General features: G+C 37.8%; 1 protein-coding gene across 1 annotated transcript in view; it reads left to right on the forward strand.

Annotated features, from left to right (window-relative positions):
• The window catches only part of CACNA2D3 (calcium channel, voltage-dependent, alpha 2/delta subunit 3), a 1,461,104-nt gene that overhangs the window by 405,030 nt on the left and 1,042,729 nt on the right, over positions 1-13,345 (forward strand). The window contains exon 4 of the mRNA XM_006862056.1: positions 7,922-7,981. Within this exon, the coding sequence (XP_006862118.1) occupies positions 7,922-7,981 (60 nt within the window). The remainder of the gene's footprint in view (positions 1-7,921; positions 7,982-13,345) is intronic.

A 13,345-nucleotide genomic window follows, 5' to 3' on the forward strand; every position in this document is an offset into this window, starting at 1 on the left:
CATTGAGATGTAATCCATATAGAAAGCTGTGCTCTTTGATCTTCATAAGTAAGTGTTTCAAGTCCTCTTCACTTTCAGCGATCAAGGTTGTATCATAGTTAGTACAATATTATTGAATTGTTTCCAGTGTGTTACCTTATTGTGCCCCATGCCCTAGATTCTCATGATTGTGTTGAAAATACATTTTATTCTGTGCTAAATATTAATACGTTATATGACATTTGTGCACACACACACATATATATACATATAAATATATACTATAAATACCATATGCTATAGGAGGATCTCTGGTGCTGTATGATGAACACTGGACTGCTAACTCAATGCTGGCATTTCAGACCCACCAGCTGTTACATGGTAGAAAGATGAGGCTGTCTGCTCCTGCAATGACTGACAGTTTTCTCAACCTATGCAAGCTTGTATTGAGTCGGAATTGATCTGATGGCAGTGAGTTTGGTTTTGGGCTTATAATAAATATATTTCATGATACGCTTTTTCATGATAATTCATCTTACTGATTAGTTCCATCTTGTTCTTTCATTTATTGATCCAACATTGGTGTATTCTTCTCATTTTGGAATATCTGCTTTCTTCCATGTTATTGGTCTTGATCATTGTGAAATTTTATTTCGTCCTTATCTTTTGATTATTTGGATATTTATTTCATCAGCATTTATTCTCTGGGTTCTTAGAGTACTTAACCAGTAACTGGTTGTCACTCCTCTACTTGTCAAGAGTAGAACTGTGCTCCACAAGGTTTTCAATAACTGATTCTTCACAAATAGACTGCCAGTCCTTGCTTTCAAGGTGCCTCTGAACAGACTTGAACCTTCAACCTTTGAACACCATTAAAAAAAACCCCAAACAAAATGTTTAAGTGATTAAGTAATTTAATGCTCACAATGCATGACTTGCTTAGATAATGAAAATATTCAGAAATGCACAATTTCTGTGCATTCTATATAGCTCAACATGTAATTGATTTTGTGATACATGGCTCCTGGTAAGCATCAAAGTTTAAAGTTGAGTGGTCCTGACTTTATTAACTCATGATTCCATTGATTCTTAATTTTATTAACAGTAGGTACTTGTTTCCCTAGGATTCTAAGTCCATAGAAATTCTAACTTTTACAGAGATGCTGTGGATAAAATCTCAGTAATACATAGATTTCTTAAATCCCTGCCTGTCGCTTCTATGCCAGTGTCCCCATTGATACATTTATAAATTGTATCATGTAAGCCCAGGAAACTGACACACGACATAGACTAGGTTGATTCCAAGACACTGTGACCCAAGTAAAGATTGGGTCCAAGGTGCCCAATCTATATAAATAATTCCTCTGCTTAATATTCTTTTTCTTTGTTTCTCACCCCACTTCTGTAAATAATTTTATTTTTGTAGTAAAAATATATACGTACACAGATTTTTTAACAAGTTTTTATTGTGAACTGAGTGATAGTTTACATGGCAGAACATCGGTATTACATTCATTGTTTCATTGCAGTGATTACAATCTCCTCTGTGCATCATCATTGCTTCTATTATCTCTGGTTTTTTTGTGGGATTTTTTGGTGGTGGTGATGGGGGGGGGGGCGTCGCATGTACGCAAAAACACTCAGGATAATCATTTAAACAACCAAAGGGTACATTCTGCAAGTCTGCCTTCTGGCCGTCAGTACACAACCTGTTTCTTTCCAGAAGTCTAGAGTCCTCAACTGCTGTCTCTCTCCGTGTCCTCGTCTCTGCCTCTGTCTCTGGTGTCACTGCTTCTCTGGATAGGGTCCCATATTCCGCATGTGCTCTTCTCCCTGGATGGCGCTAGGGTCCTCTGTTCCTAGACTGTAAGAGTAACTACTCTCCCCTTTTTGTTACAAAACTTCTACTTTTACAGTTGTGACAGTCTCAATTAGTCTTGATAACAATTACTCACTATTGAATCATAAGAATCTTACTCCCATCTCCTTTCACGAGACCAGTCTAGATAAGACAAAAACTATTCAATGGGGATTCTGCCTTAGCCCGCACACTCTAAAGTAAACTCTCTCTTGAAAACTTGTGTACCAATCATTTTGTGCCTTTATTGCCCCACCCACCCCCCGTTTTAGGTAGCCAATGTCTACGTTGTCCATGCCTATAAACCCTGTATATAGAGGGGATAGGATTGATACTTGATGTGAAAACTCCTTCCCTCTCAGTTAGTATTTTGAGCTACTACATCTATAAGAGGAGTCCTGGTGTGGTGCTGTGGGTTAATGCGCCAGACTGCAAAGCCATTTGAACTGCAAGGTCAGTGGTTCAAGCTCACCAGCTGCTCCTCGGAAACCCTATACAGGGTTGCTATGGGTCGGAACCGACTTGACTGCACTTCACAACAACAACAACGTCTATAAGAATAGGTCAAGTTCATTAAATTATACCAATTTACACTTGTTTCCTTTATCTTTTTTTTTTTTTTTTTAATTCTTTCTCTTGTTGAGATCTGATCATCAAGCCATAGATGCTAGGTAGATTGAGTATTATCTACACGTTTGGGTGTTCTTGTGCATCATCCCTTAGTTCATATCAGCTGGATGCTTTACTGTCAGCTCTAGCCCTCAGTGGCTATGTCCTTGTCCGTGGGATCAGAAATTCCCAGATCTCACCACACTTCAGACTAACCAGCCCTTCCTCTTCTCTCTCATTTCCAGGTCAATGGTCGTCTATGGAACATGGTCATACTCAGCCCGCATCTTCATTTCTGGCTTTCTTCATCTTCCACAGCTGACCATTGTGGTCACCAGCAATCTTATGTGCCTGTTCGTGTTCTTTTTGAGTTTCAGTCTGGGAGAAGGGTTTGTCCTGAAGGGACTTGATTGCTTGTCTTTATGGATCCCCGGAGAAAAACTTGCTTGTTCTTGTAGTAGCCAATCAGAATGTCATTTTTCCTGCTGATCTCTCAGGAAGTATCTTATGTTGCTCTAGCTGTTCCAGGCTTGTCTGCTTGTCCTTCAAGTGGGAATGCCCCACCTCAGAAGTTTCTAGATGGGTCTCAGGATTACACCTAGGGTCCTATACACTGCAAAGGCTCCACAAGAAGCCTATTTCACTGGGCAAATTCTAGAACCCTTTTTAGGTATTCCAATCAGTTATAGGTTGAAGACATGTTTACAAGCTTTCAGTAATCATGTTTCTTGACATTCCTTTCTATCTCACTCAAATGTCTATTTTGTAATAGTAGGCAAGGGAAAACAATATTCCTAAGACGATGAAGCATCTTAACATTATTTCCCCTCTTCAGACTGTACCTTGATCCCTCTATCACAAAGCCCTGTTGTTCCAAGGTTGAGCATACATCATTTTTTACCTCTGTCCCATTTAGCCCATGCAAACCTGCCTCAGTGTCTCCCTATCTACTTTTTCTTCCACCCCTCCCCCTTCTTTTGTATTGCCCTCCCCAACACCTGAACTATGAGGTTTCTATTCCCTGTCCTGTGCTCTATCATCCCCTCCCTCCCACCCCCATAACCAGACATTTTTTTCCTCCTTTTAGTATAAGTATCTTTTCTTAAGCTTTTACAATAATGGTTTTATGCAATATTTGTCCTTTTGTGACTAATTTCACTCAGTATAATGTCCTCAAGATTCATCCATGTTATGTGGTGACTTGCAGTTTCCTTGTTATTCTTCAAGGTAGCATAATATTTCATTGTGTGTATGTACTACAGTTTGTTTATCCATTCTTTCATTAATGGGCACTTAGGCTGTCTCCAACTTTTTGCTATTGTGAATAGTACTGCTATGAACATTAGTGTGCATATATCTACTCTTGTTCTGGCTCGTATTTCTTGTGGATAAATACCTACTAGAGGAATTGCTCTGATAGTGTAGTGGTTACGAATCGAGCTGCGAATCGCAAGGTCAGCAATTCGAAACTACCAGCTGTTCCGTGAGAGAAAGATGAGGTTTTCTGCTCCCATAAAGATTTACAGCCTCAGAAACCCTGTTCAGGGTCACTATGGGTCGGAACCGACTCGACGGCACTTAACAACAACAACAAGAGGAATTGCTGAATCATAAGGTACTTCTATTTCCAACTTTCTGAGGAAATATCATAGTGTTTTCCAGAGTGGTTAGATAATTTTGCATCCCCACCAGCAATGTAGGAGAGTCCCAGTCTCTCCATATCCTCACCAGCATTTATTGTTCTCTGTTTTTATGAACTTTGCTATTATTGCTGGTGTGAGATGGTATCTCATTGTTGTTTTTATTTGCATCTCTCTAATGGCTATGGTTGTGAACATTTCTTCTTACGTTTGTCGGCTACCCAGATGTCTTCCTTGGTGAAGTGTCTGTTCATGTCCTGTGCCCATTTTTTTATTGTAATATTGTATATTTCTATAGATTTTTAGAAATTAGTCCCTTGTCTGATATGTCATGGCAAAAGAATTTTTTCCATTCTTTGGGCTCCCTTTTTACTCTTTTGGTGAAATCTTTTGTTGCATATAAGTTTCTAATTTTTAATATGTCCCAACCATCTATTGTGTCTTCTTTTGTTGGTACAATTTTCTCAATGTTTCGTAGTCTATATATGCCCTGTTTTAGAGCCCTTAAATTTGTCCCTATTTTTTCATTGATGACCTTTATAATTCTGGGATTCACATTTAGGTCTTTAATCTATGCTGAGTTGTTGTTTGTTTTTTTTATTTTTTATATGGTATGACTTAAAGGTCTTGTTTCAATATTTTGCATATCAATTTCCATTTCTCCCAGCATCGTCTGCTAAAGAGACTGTCTTCTCTCCATTCAATGTACTTTGACCCTTTGTCAAAGATCATTTGAGTGTATATGGATAGGTTGATTTCTGGATTCTCAGTTCTGTTCATTGGATCAATTCCAGGCTGTTTTGAAAGTTAATTTTGAAAGCATGAAGTGAGAAGCTTCCAACTTTGTTCTTTTAAAGCAGTTCTTTGCTTATCCTGGGTCTCTTTCCTTTCCGTATAAAATTTGTCATTGTTTTTTTCCATCTCTTTAAAGAATGTCATTGGCATCTGCATTGGGATTGCATTATATTTGTAGATTGCTTTGGGTAGTATTGGCATTTTCACAAGATTAAGTCTTCCTATCCAGGAACATGGTATATTCTTCCATTTTTGTAAGTCTCTTTGATTTTCTTGTAGTAGTGCTTTATAGTTTTCCTTATATAGCTCCTTTGTTTCTCTGGTTCCATTTATTCTCAAATATTTCTCCTTTGGGCAGCTATTATAAATGGTATTGCTTTACTAATTTCCCTTTCATTTGCAAGAAGGAAACATACTGGTCTTTAAGTTGAGTGCTGTTATTAGCCAGTGGTTCTAAAACCATGCTGTTATTATTCTTAAGTGTCATTGAGTTGGTTCTGACAAGCAGCTGGTGAGTTTGAACCACCGACCTTGTGGTTCAAACTGAGTTTGCAGTCCAGCACCACACCAGGATGGGCCCCAGCTCTAGCATTGCTGATTGATTCATTAGGATTGAGAATTTGTATTTCTAATAAGTTCCCAGTGGAGCTGATGCTGCCAGCCAGTAGCTACACTTTAAGAACCTTGGTTGTAGGGTGACCTCTTCTTGAGCTTGGAATGAGGGAAGTGAGGCTCAGAAAGGGGAAGGAACTTTTCAACAGCATCACACCCGTAGATGGCTACTTTCTGGAATAGAATTAGAATGGACTTTTCTGGCTCTGGCCCTGTAATGTCCTCTTGGGGTCTCTTCTTTGGCCAGAGACAGTCACCTTACTGATGATCTGAAGGGCATACACTCCAGTCCCTCCCAGTTTCCTGTGTGGCTACTGAGCTGTTTCTGGCTGGCCTTTTCCTTACTTGGTATGTCCTGTGAAGAGAGAGTGCTTTTCATTTTTTTCAGTTCATTGTATTATAGGTGCCTTAAGTTTTGGGATTCTCTTTCTTTTAAAGTTACCCAAAGGAGCCCTGGTGGTACAATGATTACCTGCTCAGATGCTAACTGACAAGTTGGCAGTTTGAACTTACCAGTGACTCCATAGGAGATAGATTTGGCAGTCTGCTTCCATAAAGATTACAGCTTTGGAAACTCAGTTTGGAAGTTCTACTCTGTCCTAGACAGTAACTGTGAGTCAAATCAGTTGAACATCAGTGGCCTAAAGATACTCAAGAGTTTCTGAATAGCACAGAGAGTTAAGTACTTGATTATTAACCAAAAGGTTGGCTGTTTGGACCTATCCATAAGCACTTCAGAAGTAAGGCTGGTGATCTGCTTTCAAAAAGTCACAGCCTAGAAAACTGTGTATAGTGCAGTTCTTCTGTGGAACAAATGGGGTCACCATGAGTTGGAGTCGGTTTGATGGCACAGATTAATTTTTGGTGAAGTTACACAAATATATTTCAGTGTCTTCATTTTCATGTTCAATTTAATACTTATACTGGACATCTGTCTCTCTCTGTCACCATTTAAATATGAATGTAATTTATCAAACATTTTTCTTGACATGATACAAGTCTGTATTATGTCTGTATTATGTCAAGAAAAAGCAAGTCAAGTCAATGACAGCATAATGTATAAGAGTAATCAATGGAAAACTAGGCATGGTTGAGTTTTTACTTGCACCAAACAGTTTTGCTTTTTGTTTATTTCACTATGAGATGATTTCAAAAAGTTTGTGAAAAAGTAGAATTTTATAAGATAATAGATTTTCACCCCACAAATATCTTACAACTCCTTTGTAAGTGAGACATTTCTGAAATATCTTCTTGCCTATATTTTCATGATGGGAAATGTTATTGGAAAATTCAAATTCAAATAAAAATGATTTTTATGGTTGCTTGTTTTAGAGAAGATACGTCATGAAATTTTTTTCAAGGTACGAGAAACAGTTTATGGTGATTACTTGGATGGGGAGGAGGGAATTATTTGCAGGTTAGAGAGCAGACACATATTAACATGGGTGACACGGCACGGCAACAAGGAGGTTGGCAGAGGCAAGATGAAAGTAGTAGGAGACACAGGTAGGAATGTAAGAGTTAAAGTGATAAGAAGTAAATTCTGTTAACTGATGGTCCATGGAAGGGAATTCAGTCATTGTAATGAAGAAAAATATATGACTTGTTAAATTAAAACTGATGATCTGCTTTGTAAACTACTCAATTCACAATAATAGGCTTTTAAAAAGGAAAGCGTTTTCTTAGGAATATAAGTTGTTTGAATTCACTTGGCTAACAAAAGTAGCAAGAGGTGTTTTTGTGGGTACTTCTAATTGATTTAGTTTCAATGATTTTCTTATTGGGATACAGATAGTCAAAGATGGCATTGGTGTAATATAAAATGCAAATAACCATTACCTGATTATTATGAATGGAACTGGGCTTAGAAATAATTGACCTTGAATGATTGAGGGAATTAAAATAAGTGCTTTTTCCAAACCAATGGGGAAGAAAGTTAGACCACTTATTAGAGTTGGACTCAATTCAGTAAGTGTTGACTAAGGGCCTTCATTGCCTCCAGAATGCACCATAGGTTCTGGAATCAACGTTGGCTCAATGGCTTATATCTTTGAAGTGTTATGAAAATGGATGAAGACATTGTTTGCATTTATAGACACACATAACAGTAAATATTTGTTGGAATAATTGATGAAGTCCTAATATATCATTTTCCCTGTAGGTGGTTCACCCCATGTCTCAATCTCCTCCTGATCTTTTAAAAGCTAACTATAACAGTGATGTGATTGCTTTCAGTTTCTAAGGAGCAAAGGTACCAGGTCACATGATATATACCCTGTTATGTTATATATGGCACTTAACAACAACAACAATGTTATATATAGTCTGTCATTTTGGGGCAATGGAGAAATGCCAGTCTTCTTTTATTGTGGAAAATGGGGTCCAGGCTACCCTCTGTGACCCTTCTTGTTACTTTCTGTCTTTTCAGCGTCTTGTGGAGGCTGCTGAGGAAGCACATCTGAAGCATGAGTTTGATGCAGACTTGCAGGTAACTGATTAGACTTTGATTCTGTCTTTGTGGCCAAAAGATGGAAACCACACATGTAAGAATACCAGGTTTCAGCAGTTGAGGAGAAAGAAGGGCTTGAAAGAAGTTGGTAACAAATGGAAAAAATGTGCCCTTTTTCTTTGGTTTGGTTTGGTTTTGGGAAGGCATGGTAGTGATCCTCAACATTTTTCATAATGCATATAACCAAGTGTCTATGAACTCTTCCTCAATTTTAAGAGAATTAAATCAGTAACCTGACAGTAATCCTCAGAGCTCTTAACACTAAATTGGTGACATAGATAAACAGAAGATGTACAAATTCCATCCTCTGTGTTGCATTTTGAAATACAAGTAAATGTAAGCAGTGTTGTGATGGGTCTAACTTTAAATTGACTTTTAATTATATTTTTAAAATGAAATCACTCATAGTTGGGATTTGAATGTCTGTTTAATAAATGTCTTGCAGTATGTCTAATATACCCGTGTGTGATCATGGCGTATCTGTGTCCAATTGAGAAGGATTTTGATGCTCATGAGTATGGTGGTGGTGGTGGTAGTGTGCTATGGAATCGGTGCATACGGTTTCCGAGGCTGTAAATATTTACAGGAACAGAAAGCCTCATTTTTCTCCTGTGGAACCGCTGGTAGTTTCGAACTGCTGACCCTGAGGTTAGCAGCCCGATTCGTAACCACTATGCTACCAAAGCTCCTTTCATGAGTATAAAAACATATTAAAAGGAAATGAATGAATAACTCTTATATATTGTTCCTTGGGCTCTTCTTGAAGGAACTTTATCTGTATTGTCATGTTGAGTTCTGTGGCTTTTCCTCACTTCTAGGAAAATCCCAGGAGCAAATCTTAGTCCTTAATTATATGCTTTGGAAAAAAAACAATGGGTTTGATATTTCTTGATGCCTCAGGGGGATGAACTGCATCAATTAAAAACATTTCATTGGTAGGGGTTGCCAAGAGGTCAGGGGACATGTGGTCATAATTCAGAAATAGTGTTTATTTTGCTGTTTTCAGTAAAACAAAGAAGATCAGGTACAAAAAGAGATGGCAACAGCAAAGACAGTCTTAAGTTGTATCTTTCTCCTTGGATGCACATCTTGTCATCATCCCAGGTATTATTCCCATCTCTCTTTTGTGAATAAAAAATGGGGCAGTCAAATGAAGTAATTGAGGAACATCTACAAATGAGAGAAACCAATAAATGATGGTATCATATCATGGGACTAGCCACACTAGGGACCCTTTATGGTTTCTAGGCCTGAAGGAGAATGGGATCTATTTCTAGAATCTAGATATGTAGATGTTTGGAGAGAGTATTTGATAATGTGGTAAAAATTGGTTGAGTAAAATTTTAGTGGTTGGAAGATACCCCATTATCACTCTTCTACATTTCTGACCTCTTCTTGGCATTCACCATTGGCTAAATCCAACTAGAAATCTGTTGATGTAATTGATGTTAGTTCATCCTCCTGAGGCATCAAGAAATACCAAGGCCATCTCATCTGGGGATCATTTTCAAACATAGCATCTGATATATGAAACAAACAGGACCATGAATGTATCCATGTGTAAGAGGTTCCAAAGGGTGGCTAAGCTAAGCAAAGGACCTTTAATAACACTGGGAGAGGGGAGGAGATGTTGTACTAGCTCTTTGAATGAGAAGAACCTTGCCTTTCTATAGCTGCATGGTGTTTCCATGAAGTTCTAGGGACCATTTACTCGCCACACTTGTCTTCAGACGGTTTAAACTTCCTGAAGCAGGCCAGAGGGATTTAATGGAAGCATCTGGAAGCAGTTTTGGAAGTGTAAAGATCATAAGAATCTCTTAAATATGTTGCCAAGAGGAGCTGTTTCACTCTCCTCAGCTGTTCCTGAAGCGTTTTCATGAATATTTGGTTGTAAATGACAGAAACTCAAATCATCTTAAACAGACTATAACATTGAATAAAATGAGAACTCATAAGGTCATACTAAACAAACATTTCTTTAATAAATTAAAAAACAAACACACAGAGGGATAAAAGTTTGATGAAGAACAGGACATTGATAGTCTCAAATTATCTTATCACAATTTACTTATTAATTGCAAAGGAAAAAATAGCAATTTTACAATGGAGAAATCTGACAGACACCACCTTAATCAAGTAATTTAAGATAATAACATCAATAATGTGATAAACTGGCATCAAGAGCCTCAAGACGTAATGACATAGAAGGTCACATAGGTAGGATCCTTGGCCAAAATGAGTACCCAGAATTAAAACCTCTGAGAATTCTGATTTGGGAACATTCTACAAAGTAACTGGCTGGTCATCTATTCAGAAATGTTACAGTCAAGGAAGACAAAAGTTGAGAAGGTATTCTAGACTGAAAGAGATAAAAGGTACATGACAACTAAATGCAAGGTGTAATACTGAATTGGGTCCTAAACCTGAAAAAAAAGTTCTATAAAGAATAATATTGGATTAAGTGGGAAAATTTGAACATGGACTATGAATTGTTGTTGTTGTTAAGTGCCATTGAGTTAGCTCCGACTCATAGTGACCCAGTATAGGCTTTCCAAGGAGTGGCTAGGTTTGAATTACCAACCTTGTGGATAGCAGTCTACTGCTTATCTTACAGTGCCACACCAGCATTGACATTAGTTGTCACTTTGAATCATAGATTCATTTTTTTCTCTAATGGCTTATTACCTATCCTCCCATCCACAAAGTTTTTGGAATGTAGTTGTGGCCCCAGAATTAAGTTTTTATGAAAAAGTCTTGAAAGTATCTGAACCTTTATTGTTGTTAGAAATCCAATATCACTAATGTGAGTTAGCAGTCTCATTAATGTGATTTATAAATTACTATGAGTTATTCCCACAAAGCCAGGAAAAATCAAGTAGAAAAATTACTGATGGTGATTTTGACTATCACTTTAAACCAAGACTAGAAACCTTGTAAAATGAGAAAGTATTGTTATTCTATGTTGTTGCATAGGCATTTTGGTCCTGTGTTGCCACACCTGGCTATAACTTGTATTTCTCATCCAGAGCAATTTTATAATATAGATAGCCTAAAACTACATATTAAATTAACCTCGTTCTGCTGTATGTAAGAATCTGGATTCCAGAATGACTTAATTTTATCCTAGCATTTGGGACTAAAAAGCAATCTCAGTTGAGAATAGTTTTCATTATTCTGAAACCATATCCCTGCTGTTCAAAGGATAGAGATTATTTACATACTGAATTTCTGCACACCTGTCTCCACCATAATGGAGGTGTTAGGAAACAAATTGCTTGTAGTCCTTCTAGAAGGGCACTTGTATTAGAAGGGACTATGTATCATATAATAATTCTGTTGTTAAGTGCCCTCGAGTTGGTACTGATTCACAACAGTCCCTATATAGGGTTTCCAAGGAATGACTGGTGGGTTTGAACTACTGACATTGTGGCTAGCAGTCCAGTGCTTGTCCTCCAGTGCCACATCAGGACTCCATGATAATTCTATTTATGTCGAATTGCGTGACTTGACTCTTGGACTGTCCTTACATATGCTTATTTTTTTTTTTTGTACCAAAATTTGCATCCATTGACCTAACTGGAAGGAATGAGTTTGCAGAGAATGAGAACGGCTATTAAAAGTCAGGGTATTTTGGAAAATCTGGTATTTGAGGCTCACATAGTTTTGCTCTGAGCTCAGTTATCTACTAAAAACAGGTAGACTGGGACAGGGGAGCAAATGATATGATTGGCATTAGGAAATTGTTTATCTTCTGGGCAAATTCTTTGTGGTTTAGCTCTGCAACCTACCCACTGTGTCCTTCGTTGTCCACGCAAAGCTCTTGTTTTTTATCCAAGAGTGTTCTGACTTCCTTTATACAACTGCATCTTCCCAATACATATCTGGTGTAACACAACTGATTTCCCCTTGCCAGATGTGGGGACTGTAAACAGAAGTGCAACATCACATGTCTCTCCTGGAAAAAAATATAGATAACAGAAAATAAATCCCTGGAGTCTGGTAGTTTTTGTTCCTTTGGCAGCAAGGAAAAGGAGTCCAGTTCCTTTCCTGTTACCTGTTCTGTGTGTGTACAAGACAAATATCAGAGGATCTAGTCCTGGTCTGAACACAAAGGTAGATGTTGAAATAAGCTGTCAATATTACAGAGTGTCGTTCAGTCTCCAGAGCTCAGATGTCAATGAAGAGTCCTCTGGATCAAAGTAAACCACATGTACTTTGTAGAAACCTATCAAAGAGAAGCTTTTGATGAAGTGGATGGGCATGGAAAAATGCATCTCTGCTTAGATGAAGGTGTAAAAAGCTGCCGAAGCTTCCATGCTATTAAGTCTCTTAACAGCTTGCTTGTCATCCCTGTTGCCATTACTGGGGTAGCAAGTCTGTGCACGGGCTCTGAGTTTATTGCTGTGATGGTCCATTAGAGCTGATCAATTGTTAATCTGGGTTTCCCTGACCTCTTGTCAACCCCTGCCAGTAGATTGTTTTTTATAAAAAAATGTCATACTATCATCTGCTCACCATGAAATACTGCTGAAGAAAGCCCTGCTCTATTAGCTCAGGAAGAGCAGACAAAGTTGGGGGTCTGTTTTCCAATGAGCAGAGGAATAGAATTTTTTGTGAAATTTCATGAAATATGTAGCATGCCGTAAACAAAATCTTAGTCTTCTCATTCCTCAGACAGAAAAGAGATGTGATCTGCCCCTTCTTTTACTTTACGTTGAAGTCTTGATTTATTACGATATTCATATATTCTAAAAGTGAAGAATTTTATTTTCATTCGTGGGATGATCAAAAGTTACAAAAAAAGAGTCAAGCCTCCATTATTGTCCAGATTTTATTTTCCACTGAAATTTCCTCTGGGAGTTTCTACGAAGTTTTAACTTACCCTTTGTGCTTATGGCCTTGACATCTCCAGTTCCTTAAGCAAAGTCATTCAATACAGCATTACATGATTGGTTCTTTACATTGATTTTTATTACTGTGGTAAATATGTGCATGTAGGTGTATTACTATTGTATGTATTTTATTATTATGATAAATATATGTATGCATACAGTAGTTCTGCCACTCAATGGCGCTTAACAGCAAAAATGTGTAGATAGATAGATAGATAGATAGATGGATAGATAGATAGATAGATAGATAGACTTACAGTGGTGGTTATGTGCCATCAAGTTGTTTCCAACTCATAGTGAGTCTATATAAGGGTTTTTGAGGTTGTAAGTCACATGGAGCAGAAAGTCTCATCTTTCTCCTGGGAATGGCTGGTAAATTGAACTGCTGAACTTGTAATAGGCAGCCCAACTCTTAATCTACTATGCTATAAGGACTCCTCATGTGTGTATA

This window comes from Chrysochloris asiatica, unplaced genomic scaffold (genome assembly GCF_000296735.1).
Source record: "Chrysochloris asiatica unplaced genomic scaffold, ChrAsi1.0 scaffold00046, whole genome shotgun sequence".
Taxonomy (NCBI): Eukaryota; Metazoa; Chordata; class Mammalia; order Afrosoricida; family Chrysochloridae; genus Chrysochloris; species Chrysochloris asiatica.